Source organism: Elgaria multicarinata, chromosome 16, assembly GCF_023053635.1.
Source record: "Elgaria multicarinata webbii isolate HBS135686 ecotype San Diego chromosome 16, rElgMul1.1.pri, whole genome shotgun sequence".
In the NCBI taxonomy this organism is placed as follows: domain Eukaryota; kingdom Metazoa; phylum Chordata; class Lepidosauria; order Squamata; family Anguidae; genus Elgaria; species Elgaria multicarinata.
The window spans coordinates 15,983,496-15,996,993 of NC_086186.1; the positions used below are offsets into that span (position 1 = coordinate 15,983,496).

The following is a 13,498-nucleotide window of genomic DNA, read 5'->3' on the forward strand; positions in this document are numbered from 1 at the left end:
AAGTTCTTCCATTTTAGTGCTGACCACGCTTAGACCTGCTTGACACCAGCAGATTTCCTACATCATACGCCTTCTTCACACCATGTTATACTAAAAGGAAACACAGCTCCTGTACATTTTATAGTTGGTACAGGAGGAGGAATTTTGACAGCTTGTCATGCTGGTGTTAGGAGAAAAACTGCACTTGCGAAATCCCTGTTTTTGTACTGCTATTCACAATACAGGATGTCTCTCCTTCTTTGTATTTAATTTCCAGAGGCACTGCCTAGATTTATCTAGATGTAAGTAGAATGCAGGGTGTCCTATTTTACAGAGGGCAATCCTCTATTTAAAGGCATCCTCTATTTGAAGGCTTGTCCGGTCCAAAGTTGATAAGAAGGGAGAGAAAGGGCCTTGAAGGTGCCCATCAACAGTTAGTGATCCTGTTCAGACAATACGTTAAGCCACAGTGGTTAAGCATTTTGAGCTAAGCATTATGACTTAGCGTGTCATGTGAACCATTCCTAACCATGGTGGCTATGTAACCATGGTTCAAACATACTATCCACTTGCTACAAAAGGATTAGCGGCCTAACCATGGCTTGGCGTGTTGTCTGAACAGGCCCTGGACCTACATAGCGGAATGGGCAGGCACCCAGGTCACTTGGCTACATTCTTCCCCACAATAGTGAGATTTGTTGCATTTCTATCTAGTAACTATTTCTAAATTTGAATATAAACCCAAATTTTATGCAAATCTGTCTCTGGTCCTTTTTTTTCTCTCTTGGTGATGCATCTTTTTCTTGCCCATGTTTAAGTGACCATGCTAGATGTAAGGAAAGGGATAACAGGCACGTTGGAAAAATGTGTGTTTTCAGCATTTTATAAAAGTGCCTTCCTCAATAATGTACTGGTGTGTGTGTGTGTGTGTGTGTGTGTGTATCTATGTATGATGGGAGTAGTCCCATACAAAAACTAACACACTAGCTATACTGGAACATTGACAGCTGCCTTGAACCGAGCTGAATTATTTGCCCAATTAGACCACTGTTGTGTAACTGGCAGCGGGTCTCCACCAGAAGTCTTTTCCACCATTTGGGAAGAAGTCCTATTGAACTCAGTGGAACTTATATCTCAGTAAATATACACAGGATTGGGCTGTCATTCTCATAAATGGCTTTTGTACTACACTGTAGGGCTACAAGCCAGCAGCAGGAAAAAAATGTTATGAAATGTTTTAATTAAGGTTTTACATTCTTGGTGTGCTTGGTTTATTCATTTTGGTTTCTATTTTGGGTGGATGAAAACTCCTGATTTCCTTCTCCAACAGAACAATGATTTCTTAAACCTGTGAATGCAATCTTTAGCCCTTTGAAAGGCTGCATGGTTCACTTCTAAACCTTTTGAAATTCTGCATTCCAGGGGGGCTATAAAATATTTTGACAATTAATTCCTTTTACATGAAATATATAGGACTGTGGTCTACAAATTTTGTTATGCGGATTAATATAACTGATTCCAAATCCATTCAAATGTCAAGAGAGGCTATTTTTGGCTTGGTTTCAGGATATGGATGCTTTGGGGTTATTTTTTTTCTAGGTCACTAAGGCCTAATCTACACTAAGCAGGATATTGCACAATGAAAGTGGTATGAAAGCAGTATGTAAAAGGTAGGATCCATACTAGTGCTTTATAGTGGTACTGAAGTGCACTGACAACTGTTGGGGCCCATTGACACATACCATATACCGCTTTCATAGTGCTATATCCTGCTTTGTGTGGCTCCTGCCTTTTATATACTGCTTTCATACCATTTTCATAGTGCAATATCCTGCTTGGTGTAAGGTTCCCAACTATTCAGCTAGCCACTGTAGCTGTGCCTGTAGAGCCAATTGCTGGACAGACCAGACATTAGATGATGGTGTTTATCCCTACGCTTTAAAAAGCTTCACCTGCTGTTTTTTGCATATCAACCTGCTTTTAGGGATATGCTTTAAAAAGCTACAGATGGTAGATGCCACATTAGCAATTCCACTACACTTTGTCACAAGAAGAAATGCCTCTTCCAAATGGCAAAACCAACATCTTGTGGCACCTTCTAAGATGGTGTAACATTTACATTTATAAATAGTCTGCTTCTCCCATTCCCCCTTTCAAAACTATCATTTTAGTCATATGTAAGTTTATACTATGCAGATTTATCAGTGAATTTAAATTCATTTGATTAATTGACTATGCTTTGTTTAACTTGGCAATAGTCTGCTTTTGAGTAAACATGTTCAAAATTCCACTACACATGATCTCCCAAAGAGTTGCCAAGAGTGGTTTTCTTTTTGATTATCAGGCTCTGCTTTAAAAATGAGGTGAAGCCTATGTTCCAGTAAAATTTATCCAGGAGATTTTTTTTTTTCCTGGGCGAGTTTTGGTTGTTTTTGTTTTGTTGCCTTCTTTTTTACAACATTGCTTGGGTCATTTGTTTGTAGCTATGCTCCACAGGCACCTTTTGTAATGTGTGCCATGTTCATGTTGTTGTCCGTCAACCAGGGCTTTAAAGGCCCGTTACCCGGTGCATTAATAGCCAATCAAACACAAGAGGCTGGAGAATACACTTAATCCATTTACTTCCGATACTGCAGTATGGGGGTGCTCTCTGGTACCACAAAATGGAGGCACCAAAAACAAGGGAATCTCACAGTATATTAGGGTGACCATAGGAAAAGGAGGACAGGGCTCCTGTATCTTTAACAGTTGTATCGAAAAGGAAATTTCAGCAGGTTTCATTTGTATAGATGGGGAACCTGGGGAAATTTCCTCTTCATCACAACAGTTAAAGCTCCAGGGGCCCTGCCCTCTTTTAAATCTGGTTACTCTAGTATAGTTCCTGGAGCTTTAACTGTTGTGATGAAGAGGAAATTTCACCAGGTTCCCCGTATATACAAATAACACCTGCTGAAATTCCCTTTTCTATGCAACTGTTAAAGATACAGGAGCCCTGTCCTCCTTTTCATATGGTCACAATACAGTATATACAGGCCCTGACTACAAGAGGGTGTTAGTTAGGGTGACCATACGAAAAGGAGGACAGGGCTCCTGTATCTTTAACAGTTGTATAGAAAAGGGAATTTCAGCAGGTGTCATTTGTATATATGGAGAACCTGGTGATATTCTCTCTTCATCACAGCAGTTAAAGCTGCAGGAGCTATACTAGAGTGACCAGATTTAAAAGAGGGCAGGGCACCTGCAGCTTTAACTGTTGTGATGAAGAGGGAATTTCACCAGGTTCCCATGTATACAAATGGCACCTGCTGAAATTCCCTATTCAATACAACTGTTAAAGATACAGAAGCCCTGTCCTCCTTTTCATATGGTCACCCTACACCGAGAAACTCCCCCTGTAGAGTCTGTTTCCCACATTTTGTTCCTTCCCACCCCACCTTGCTTGTTAAACAACCACATACATACCTGCATTCATTTGCACTTCTTCCACTAGCATCAACGCAATGCTGGGCAAGTGATTGTTTTTTAAAAGGTTGATTTAGGAGTCCAGTCAGATAAACTAAGATTTCCCCCTTCCTATCCGAAAGCAACTTTGTTGTGATACATTTTTATCTCCCTGCAAGGGCCAGCCAAAATGTAGTGTGTGCCTCAATATTTTGCTTTGTTGGCCACTAAAGTTATTAACATCCAGAGACAAATATCTTGGTTCAGCTCCTGAGCCAAAGATAGATCCTATTAACTACTACATGGCAAGAGAAGTTGGACAAGTTCCACTTTTCTTTTCACCACCCTAGAAGTGAAATACACATCACCCTTCAGACGTTGACAAGGTGATGCAGGATATGGGGTGACCTGGCTGAACTATCAGTCGTTTGCCTCTTCTGGTGAACAGACCTGGTGAAGCAAATTACCAAGCAGCCTAAACTCAACTGGATGAGTAAGTGAGGATCGTAGGAGAACAACCTGGATTGCTGTCATCAATATGCCACCTATATTGGGTACCCAATTTAGCACTGGGATGGAATAGCCCTGCAATTCTAATATGGGCTAGACCTGGTAAAATGCTCCCTAAAGGGGCTTTTAAAAGCCCTGGTGTTTTGTTTTTTTCCTTTGTTGCTAAGGTGATCCACCCACCCTGCCTAGCAACCAGACACTTCTTTACCATAGAGTTTCAGGCTGGGCTATAGAGATAGGAAAATATAGAGTGACAAACACCCTAAAAATGAAAGCCTACAACACTATCTCTATGGGCTCTGTGCCAGGCTGGAGACCTCCTGCCTGTAAATTTCTGACATTCTGTGGAGCTCTTCCTCGGCTTTATGTCTATGGTCACATGAGCTTGCTCAGCCAGTCAGTGCCACGGCGAGAGAAAGCCTGCGACCGTCTACTCCAGCCTCACAGTTAGCGCAGATTAATAGTTGTAAACAGCCGCTTGGTTTCCGAGCTCCTTTCCCGACATTTCCCCCCCCCCCAACTTCGCGTTTGTCCGTTATTGCTGGGCTAGATGAACCCTTGGTCGGCTCCAGCATGGGTCTTCTTTTATTCTTATCTATTGCTTTCTATGGGGCAAGTCTCACCTTCGCTCCGAGGAAGAAAAGGAAAGGGAGAAGGAGAGAAATGGAAAGAAAGAAAGAAAGAAAGAAAGAAAGAAAGAAAGAAAGAAAGAAAGAAAGAAAGAAAGAAAGAAAGAAAGAAAGAAAGAAAGAAAGAAAGAAAGAAAGAAAGAAAGAAAGAAAAGAGACTGAAGGAAACCGGAGGTTTTATCTGCAGATCATAAACTGTTACTATTCTACACTTTTCCTTTCTCTATGGTTATAGTCTACAGCCTTGTTCCGGCCTTCACCGGAAGGCCTACTCTGGTCACTACTCGGGGCCTGTTTTATTTTTTTCTCTTCCCTCAGGGGCTCCCAGCAACGACTACGAGAGTCACCCAGCTCAGCAACCTGGCGGCTGCGTCCCTTCTCCCACCAACCACTTGCGCGGTGAGCTTCGGCTGCGCTCGTCGCGTCTCCCCTCCACCTTCGGGCAGGAATAGAGGTTGGCCTTCGCGGGTGCCCACGGTCGAGGCACCGACGCCTTCTGTTTCCTCGCGAGGAAGCCATGAGCCTGGCGGAGCCGCTCGACGCCAAGGGGGGCTTGCAGAGCCGAACCTTGAGCCATCCCACCTTAGGTAGGTTGAGTTTGACAGCCGGGCTGGGCTGAGCCGCCCGCCCGCCCGCCCGCCGTCCTCAGGCATCAGTGTTACCTCCGAGAAAAAGCAGGCTGAAGCTGGATTAGTCTTTGCATTTCCATGCTGGTGAGAAGGACTTAAGAGGAGCCCTGCTGGGACAGACCAAGGGTCCATCTAGTCCAGAATTCTGTTCACACGGTGGCCAACCAGCTGTCGACCAGGGACCAACAAACCCACAAGCAGGACATGAGTGCAACAGCACCCTCCCACCCATGTTCCCCAGCAACTGGTGTACGTGGGCATATTATTATTATTCTTATTCTTATTTATTTATATAGCACCATCAATGTACATGGTGCTGTACAGAGTAAAACAGTAAATAGCAAGACTCTGCCGCATAGGCTTACAATCTAATAAAATCATAGTAAAACAATAAGGAGGGGAAGAGAATGCAAACAGGCACAGGGTAGGGTAAGCAGGCACAGGGTAGGGTATAGTCATCAGGATGAGTAGCCACTGATAGCCTTCTCCTCCAGGAATTTATTTCAACTTGTAACATGGAATTCCACAAACCGATTCTGCACTGTGCAAAAGAGGACTTGCTTTTGTCTACCTGAGGGTAGGAGGTGGGGAGCAGACAATCCTCGCTCCCCATCTGCTAAAGGTGGCTAAGAAATCAGTACTGGCCCTCTGGGCTGGTTGGTGGAACACCTCTCTTGTCAGAGTACTCAGCTCATTATTATTATTATTGTTTATTTATTTATATAGCACCAACAATGTACTTGGTGCTGTACAAAATATACAAATGAAACAGCGATACCCTGCCTAGAGGGTTACAATCTAAAATCACATTAAAACATATGAAGGGGGGGGGAAGGGGTTCACAAAGCAGAAATAAGAGAATAATCATAGTAATATGATTAGTACATAGTAATATGGCAGCAGCTCATGATGGCTGCTGCCATAGAATCCAAGGGGAAATGGTGGGAAATACGGGTAAGGACATAAAAAAGCCATGCCGGTTCAGACCAAGCGTACGTCTCATCCAGCATTCTGTTCACACAGTTAACTGTGGGAAACTCATAAGCAGGATATGATCACAGGAGCACCCTCCTGTCCATGTTTCCTAGTAACCAGAGACATACAGCCTCTAATACTGGAAGTAATGTATAGCCATCATGACTGTTAGCTATCATTAGCCTTTTCCTCCAGGAATTTGTCCGATCCCTTTTTAAAGGCAGTCATTGCTACATCTTGTGGAAGTGAATTCCACAGTTTAACTATGCGCTGTTTCCTTTTGTCTGACCTGAATCTCCTACCATTAAGCTTCATGAGATGATCCCATTAAGTTCTAGTGTTTCCAGAGAGGGAGAAAAATGGCTCCCTATCCACTTCCTCCATAGCATGGATAATTTTATGCACCCCTATCATATTCACTTTCTCCATTCCATGCATAATTTTGTACATCTCTATCATGTCTCCCTCCCACCCACCCCGTCTTGCTTGCCCGCCCAGAAATTGTAACCTTTCCTCTTAGGAGTATTGCTCACATTGTTCCCTTTTGTGGTACAAATTGATTGAGGTTTAAATCAGGAAGATGAATTTGGAACTGCATCTCATACTATCAGAATCGGTTAGTAATGACACAAGGTGACCAAGAGAGGTTGTGGAAGAAGTTCTTAGTGAGTTTTTCAATAAAGGATTACCCACATTCATGATGAGATACACTTATGTAGGATGAAGGTATTTCTGCCCCCTCCCCCCTACTTTTTGTTTAGGCTAGGACTTCATGGTAGGTTGGTGAAATAGGGGCTTGTTTTGTCACAATGGTAAAGAGTCCCAAGGCTCAAAAAGCTACACGAGGTTTCCTATTTAAACACACATGGACTGAATACTTAGTAATTACTAATTGCACATCCATATCTTTCAAATTGTGAGTCTGAGGGCAGCGACTGTCTTATTATTAACTTTTGTAAATACATCTCTTCAGAATTCTTCTCCATTTACAATCACTGCAGTAGTATCAGACTTTTTATAGGGTATCTGAGAATTAAGTTAATTACTTAGTGTAATTTAACATTTCTTATAGTCGTTGCTTTGGGTGTCGGTTGGTAAAAATATTTAACAGTTTTTATGTACCTGCTTGTATGTTGTAGATTCCAATGATCATTCACCTGATGAAGGATTAATAGAAGACTTCGCTGTTGTAGATAAGAAAGCTGTGGAGCAACTAACCGAAGGGCTAATTTCTCATTATTTACCTGATCTACAACGATCAAAACTAGCCTTAAAAGAACTGACGTACGTAGAACAAAAAAACTGCATGGGTATCTTTTCTCTCTCTGATACAAATCATAAATGAATTGCTTGTCAATAGAATGAGTCTCCTTTTTTATTTCTGTTCAAAGGTCATCAAAAGAACTGCTTGCGCACTTACTCTCTTTAATGTGACTCTAAGCATGCAGCGTTGTACTGCACTTTACTCTTCTCCAACTCAAGGTCAGCCCTGGGTATGGAACTCAGTGGAGTAACACACCTGAGAGAGCTGCAGCGAGTTCAGTAGCAGACAGTTTTACTAAAAGTGAATGATCCGGTTTGCACTGAATGACCAACCGTGGGCAGGTCAGGACTGCACAGGAATGAATGAGCCTGCTGCTCACTTGTTGCTTCTGCTTTGCATACGATTTACAAGACAACACCCCCTTCCTGGGTTGTTTGGCACAATGGGCAAACCCAGAACTCTGGTTTATTGTTGGGAAAACCAACCTGGAGCTGTTACTCAGCCACAAATGGAAGCAACAAGCGGGCAGGAGGCAGCACATTCAGTCGTTCCTGCATGGCTAAGACAACCCTAACGTGTGGGTTGTTATGTACCAACCGGGTCGGTGTTTCACCCACCTTCTGTAATTCAGTGGCCTCATTGACATGCAACACTATAGGCAATTTGATTTCAAAGTGCACATAACATTATGTTGTTCTTTCAGACAGAACCAAGAAGTACTATTAGAAACGCTACAGCAAGAAATCTCAAAGTTTAAAGAGTGTAATTCTATTCTTGATATCAATATGCTGGTGAGTGTGTTCTGTCAGATGTATGTTTTTGTTTAATTAACAGTTTGTGTGTTTCGCTTCCATTTTTATGCAAGAAACTACAAATAGCATCTTCTCTTCAGAGAAAATCTGTGCTAAACACAGGATAGCCAACTTGATTCTGTTACAGGGGAAATCAGACATTTTGTATTTCACATGTTGTATTTAGGGTTGTCTCTCTGAAAGCTGCAGTCCTAAGCACACTTTAGGGCACAATCTTCTGGGGATGGCTGTAAGCTTCCAAACTCAGAAGGTTGCGGTCATCCAGTGCAGCAAGAGACAATCTTCACATCTGCACTCTGCATTTCAGCTAGATGGGCTTGCTGAGGCATCAAGGAGGAGCAGAAAAGGAGGCTGGGGAGGATTCCTCGTAAGCTGGCCTTCCCAGTTCCCCCCACCCACGGGAATGCTCCCTTTACTTTCCCTCTGGGGTCACTTTTGCAACCTCAGAGAGGCAGCCGATACGATATTCTCCATGCTGGCTGTGAGTGGGAGGGGAGCTGGGACTCCTGGGTCCCCAACCTGACATCGAGGGAGCCAAACTATCCTATGGCTGCTCTGATGCTGTATAGAGATTATAGGATTGCTCACTTAACCTGGGAGTAGTCCCCATTGAACACTGGAGTTCTAATATTTGAGTTTATTTATTTAATTGCTCATTCGTTCAGTTTATCTTCCCCCTGAGTTCTTTGGGTGATGTATAAGGCAATTATAATAAGGCAAACATGAAGAAGCAGCAAATTGCTTTGAAATACAGTTCAAGTGATTTAAACCTACATAGATGGGGTTGCAAGTGAGGCTTGATTGCCTCTTAACGGCTTGATCCTATGCACAGTGAGGTATGCCTAAACCCCCTGAAACCAGCACTGCAGAAGTTCGAGAGGATAAAATGTTTAGGCCTTGACAGGACGAGCCCAAAAGGATTATTCAAGCTTTTTTCTGGGCTGCAGTAAGCTGTTCAAATCTATCAGCAGAAGCAGTGATTATAATGTATCGAACATTGTAATTAGCAGCTCTTGGTATTCCTATAGCCATTCCAAATTTGTGGAAGGGTTATAGCTCCCATTTTTAGTGGGCCTTAACATCACAGCAGACATCATACAGCCTGGTAATATCCACGCTTACTTGGAAGTAGCTCCCACTGATCCAGTGGTACTTACTGTCAGGTATGAGTGCATAAGATTACAGTTTTACGTTCATTTCAATTTCTTCTAGTAGTTGTTTGGGGTTTTTTGGGTTATTATTTTGTTATTATGTTATTGTTTTGAAGGTACTTAAATCTGTTTTAGACGGGTATATTTAGGCTTAATTGCACTGAATTCCATTTTTTTCCTTCAAGTTTTCAGAAGCAAAGTTTTATCACAATAAGTTGGTGAATATTAGGAAAGAGATGATGATGCTCCATGAGAAAACTTCAAAGTTGAAAGTGAGTTTCTTTTCATTTTGGCTAGCAAAGGTTCAAAAGTGTGTGCTGTTTATTACTTTTGACTTTGGGAGATCTTTGCAGACTAAAACTGATTTTTTTCTCATACTGTGTTCTTCTTGCTATATCACCCTTGTGTATTTTCCAGTGTTTGAAGTTGTGATTATTCTGAATTTCACTTTTAATCTCTTCATATTATGAAAAGCTTGTCATCACTGATTCTGTACACATCATGGTGGTGGTGAAAGAGTATATTACTATGCTTGGAGGGAACGGCTGTTTCCGACCCTAAATGGAAACACTCTTGTTAGGAAGAAGGATTGGCCATGACATTTATAGCAGATCCCACTTGTAATGTTATATTAATGGAGGGGTGGGGGAAGTTCTGTGAAGAATCCTGGGACAGTAATAGCCAAATATCATGAAATTTTATGGCTTGAGTAACGTAACATAATTTCCTGACATTTCATTATTTCAGAAAAGAGCTCTCAAACTCCAGCAAAAGAGACAGAAAGAAGAACTGGAACGAGAACAGCAACGGGAGAAAGAGCTTGAAAGAGAAAAACAGCTGACCGCCAGACCAGCGAAAAGAACATGAAAACTGAACATGTTTTGGCTTGTTAAGCTAATTATAACATTCTCTGGACTTGCTGGGGAGATGGTGTTGCACCCCATGACCTGATGTTCCTGTTTGCCAAGATGTCTATTAGAACAGTATTAATATTTCTAGGTCGCTATTAACTAATCAGGAAAGCAGTTAAGAACAGGGAGCTTACCATTTCAGCAGCTCAAGGTGGCTTTTTGGCTAAAGCAATGCAGTCTAATACTGCTGAGTCAGATTTTTTTCTCCCCACAAATGGAGTAAGATATTGTTTTAAAGTCTGATTTTACAGTATCTTACATGGTCTAGGCTGGCGTGCACAAGTCCAATCTTGAATGTGTTTTCTTAATAGGTATGTTCTACCTCATTAGCTATATTCTAGAATTTAAGAATAAGTCTGCTTCACACTTCTTGGTTGTTGTTGATTCTCCCTAGCCCTGTTGCCGTACCCAGAAGAAGCTTTTCAGTTGTAGGGCAGGCACTGACTAAGTATACGAAGCCCTTATGGTAATGGCCTGTGTTTCCTTTTAACGTGATCCGAAGACAATCTGATACAGTATACAGCCAACGCCTCACTTCAGCATGATCTTACATTGTTAGAGTTGATGGGACAAACTAATAAGACACAATCTTTGCAAAATCCCTGCTGAAATGAATAGGAGTGCTCTTGCATCACACCAAATTCACTGCAAGCAGTTGTATGGTTTATACGGCAAACATGGTAGCTCTCTGTACAATGCTGTTTCCTATAGCATACAAACACACTGGATGATAATATATGCATCTTGAAACACCCATGTACACAGATCTGAGAACCTCTGGAAAGTTTCTTATAGATTGTGCCTACTGGTTACTTCTAGCTTTCACAGAGATATTCCATAACGAATGATAGTAGAACTGTGTGCGTGTCTGGCAAAATGATGAAAGGTAATGTCTACTTCATGTACTTCGTGTTCTCAGTCTTCATTGCTTTACTTTAATTAAAATATTTTTCAGTTTGTGTTGCTATGTACTCAGCCACGCAAATTGGGATTTACTCCCTATTTAAAGTCCAATCTGTTTTAGTGACAGCAATTTTAGGGATTGCCTGTAACAATAAAATGTATAAAAGAGTTCAGCAAGAAAAGTAATGCAATTGTGTACTTCTCAGCCAGCAAAAAGTACCGATAGAGGTGGTGTTTTCCACATATTTCTAAAAGAAATAAATTCTAAAGTCCGGGAGTGTTTCTGGAACTCTGTAAATCTACTGTTAAAACACCTCATTTATTATCAGATCTAAATGTAATTAGATTGTATATAAATAGCTTCATTAAAATATAATGGAAAATAAAGAGAAACAATTCAGTGAATTGTGGCAGACCAAATGTTGATGCCTCATCTTTAAAATTTGCTACCAAACAGTGCTTCCTTATCACCACCTTTGGGGTGAATGGTGTGTTTCATCCTCACCAGTCTCAGCTAAACTTCTATTATGATGACATCACACATGTGAAATATTGTTGGGATTTCAAACATTATGACAGGAGTTGTACAGGAATTTGTGCCGCGGTGATCATGTGTGATAAATTGCAGTCCCCTTTTTCCCTTTGATGTAGGGATTACTCGCCTGCAAAAATTGCTAATGGGCAGATAGTGGCTTTCTATTATAGCTGCAGTTCATTTGTTTATATCTTGCCCTTTGTAAAACCAGTGTAGCTTTTAACAATAGAACAACAAAGAAATATTGCAATTTGCCAGATTTTTCTTTAGAAATTGAAAGTTGACCCTCCAAAGGCTATACCACAGCTTTAAGAAGACATATATTGAGAGTTACTGTTTAAAGCTTTTGAACAAAACAGTTTTTGTCTAATAACCATATCAATGTAGAGAGTAAGTGCCTGGTTATATGCATAGGACTGCCTTATTTATAGGACTATGCTATATCTACAGTATAGTAGAATAACTTTTTACGGTTTCTTTAAGTGCTTGAACTCATTATGCAGTATTTCTGTAATTACTGCTCTCTAATGACTATGTATTCATTCCTAGTACTTGTTTCATCTATTGGCTACAACCTGCTTACCCCATGACAATTCTGGGGACGAGATATGCCAGAGCAAATGGATTTTTCACTGTCTTGGGAAATGGAATTGAAATCTCTAGGATGCAATTAAACAATATTCTACTCCATTACCTAACTGTGCATAAACTCCACTTACAAATCCTGCTGTGTTTGTTTTCCCTGGCCTTACACCCTGTTCATCAAATATACTAAGGGAGCAATCCTATGCATGTTTAGACAGAAAGAAGTCCTATAACTCCCAGCATGCTCCAGCTAGCCATTCTGCCTGGAGAATGCTGGGAGTTGTATGAGGTTTTTTTCTGTCTAAACATGCATAGGATTGTGCCCTAAAAGTATCAATTAAGAAAACTGTCAGCTGACGTTAAAGAGGTTTTGCCTTGTGGGCTGACCTTTTGCAAGTTGGCATTTAAGTTACTGATACATTATCTCTCTGGCTGAAGTCCAAAGTCAAAGTACTTGAATGTTGATGTATATTTTTATACATAGTAAAGCTTGTGTGTTGGAACTCCCCAGAGATTTTTCCTTGCTTTTGTAGGGTTTTCTTTTTGGCAGGGTTGGAAACATTGATTTGGGAAAAATAAATTAAGCGTAAATTTGATAGGATGAAAAGGATTTAGCTACAGCGTATTTGTTTGTAAAATATTCTTGTACAAGACTTCGTAAGTAACTCAGGTGTGGGGATTTTACAGGCTGCGTGTGTTTCAGCTTCAGAAATACAGATTCTGAAAGCAAAAATGATAGAAAGCAAAGGAACCGATTTTTAAAAGCCCACCATTGAGGCGTGGATGTGTTCTTAACCCTTTTGCGTTTAAATCCACTTAGGCTGGCTAGGAGTGGAAGGACTTTTTGTCTGTCTAAACATGCATAAGATTGAGCCCTAACTCACATTTTCATATTTGAAGCGAAAAAGTCGTAATTGAATTATATTTTAAGTGCATTGTATGCAGAAGAGCTGTGCATGGGTATAAAAGTGGGCTCTGGATCAGGGCAGGTGCGTTTTAAGACGTGTGTGAGGTGTCTGTTTACATTTGCATCCTGTTTTTCCTTGATACAGAAACCCAAGGAGTGAATATTTTTAAAAGTGCATTGCTTACTTGGGGGGAGGGAGGGGAAGTGTTGCTGTCACAGAATGATACGTTATCACTTCCTAACACACCCATGACATCTTCGCCAGAC

At 41.2% G+C, this 13,498-nt stretch overlaps 2 protein-coding genes across 3 annotated transcripts in view; one reads left to right on the forward strand and one right to left on the reverse strand.

The window, feature by feature from the left end:
• Nucleotides 1-13,498, reverse strand: part of LOC134409846 (nicotinamide riboside kinase 2-like) — a 73,247-nt gene that overhangs the window by 21,185 nt on the left and 38,564 nt on the right. The window lies entirely within an intron of this gene.
• Nucleotides 4,965-11,624, forward strand: BLOC1S6 (biogenesis of lysosomal organelles complex 1 subunit 6). Of its 2 annotated transcripts, none has more exons than XM_063142358.1 (5): nt 4,965-5,146; nt 7,303-7,447; nt 8,131-8,218; nt 9,576-9,662; nt 10,138-11,624. In XM_063142358.1, the coding sequence occupies exons 1-5, from the start codon at nt 5,077-5,079 to the stop codon at nt 10,255-10,257; spliced, it is 510 nt and encodes a 169-aa protein (XP_062998428.1). In that variant the 5' UTR covers nt 4,965-5,076; the 3' UTR covers nt 10,258-11,624. The 2 variants fall into 2 exon arrangements, with proteins under 2 accessions (XP_062998428.1, XP_062998430.1); XM_063142360.1 differs by lacking the exon at nt 4,965-5,146 and adding an exon at nt 5,259-5,437.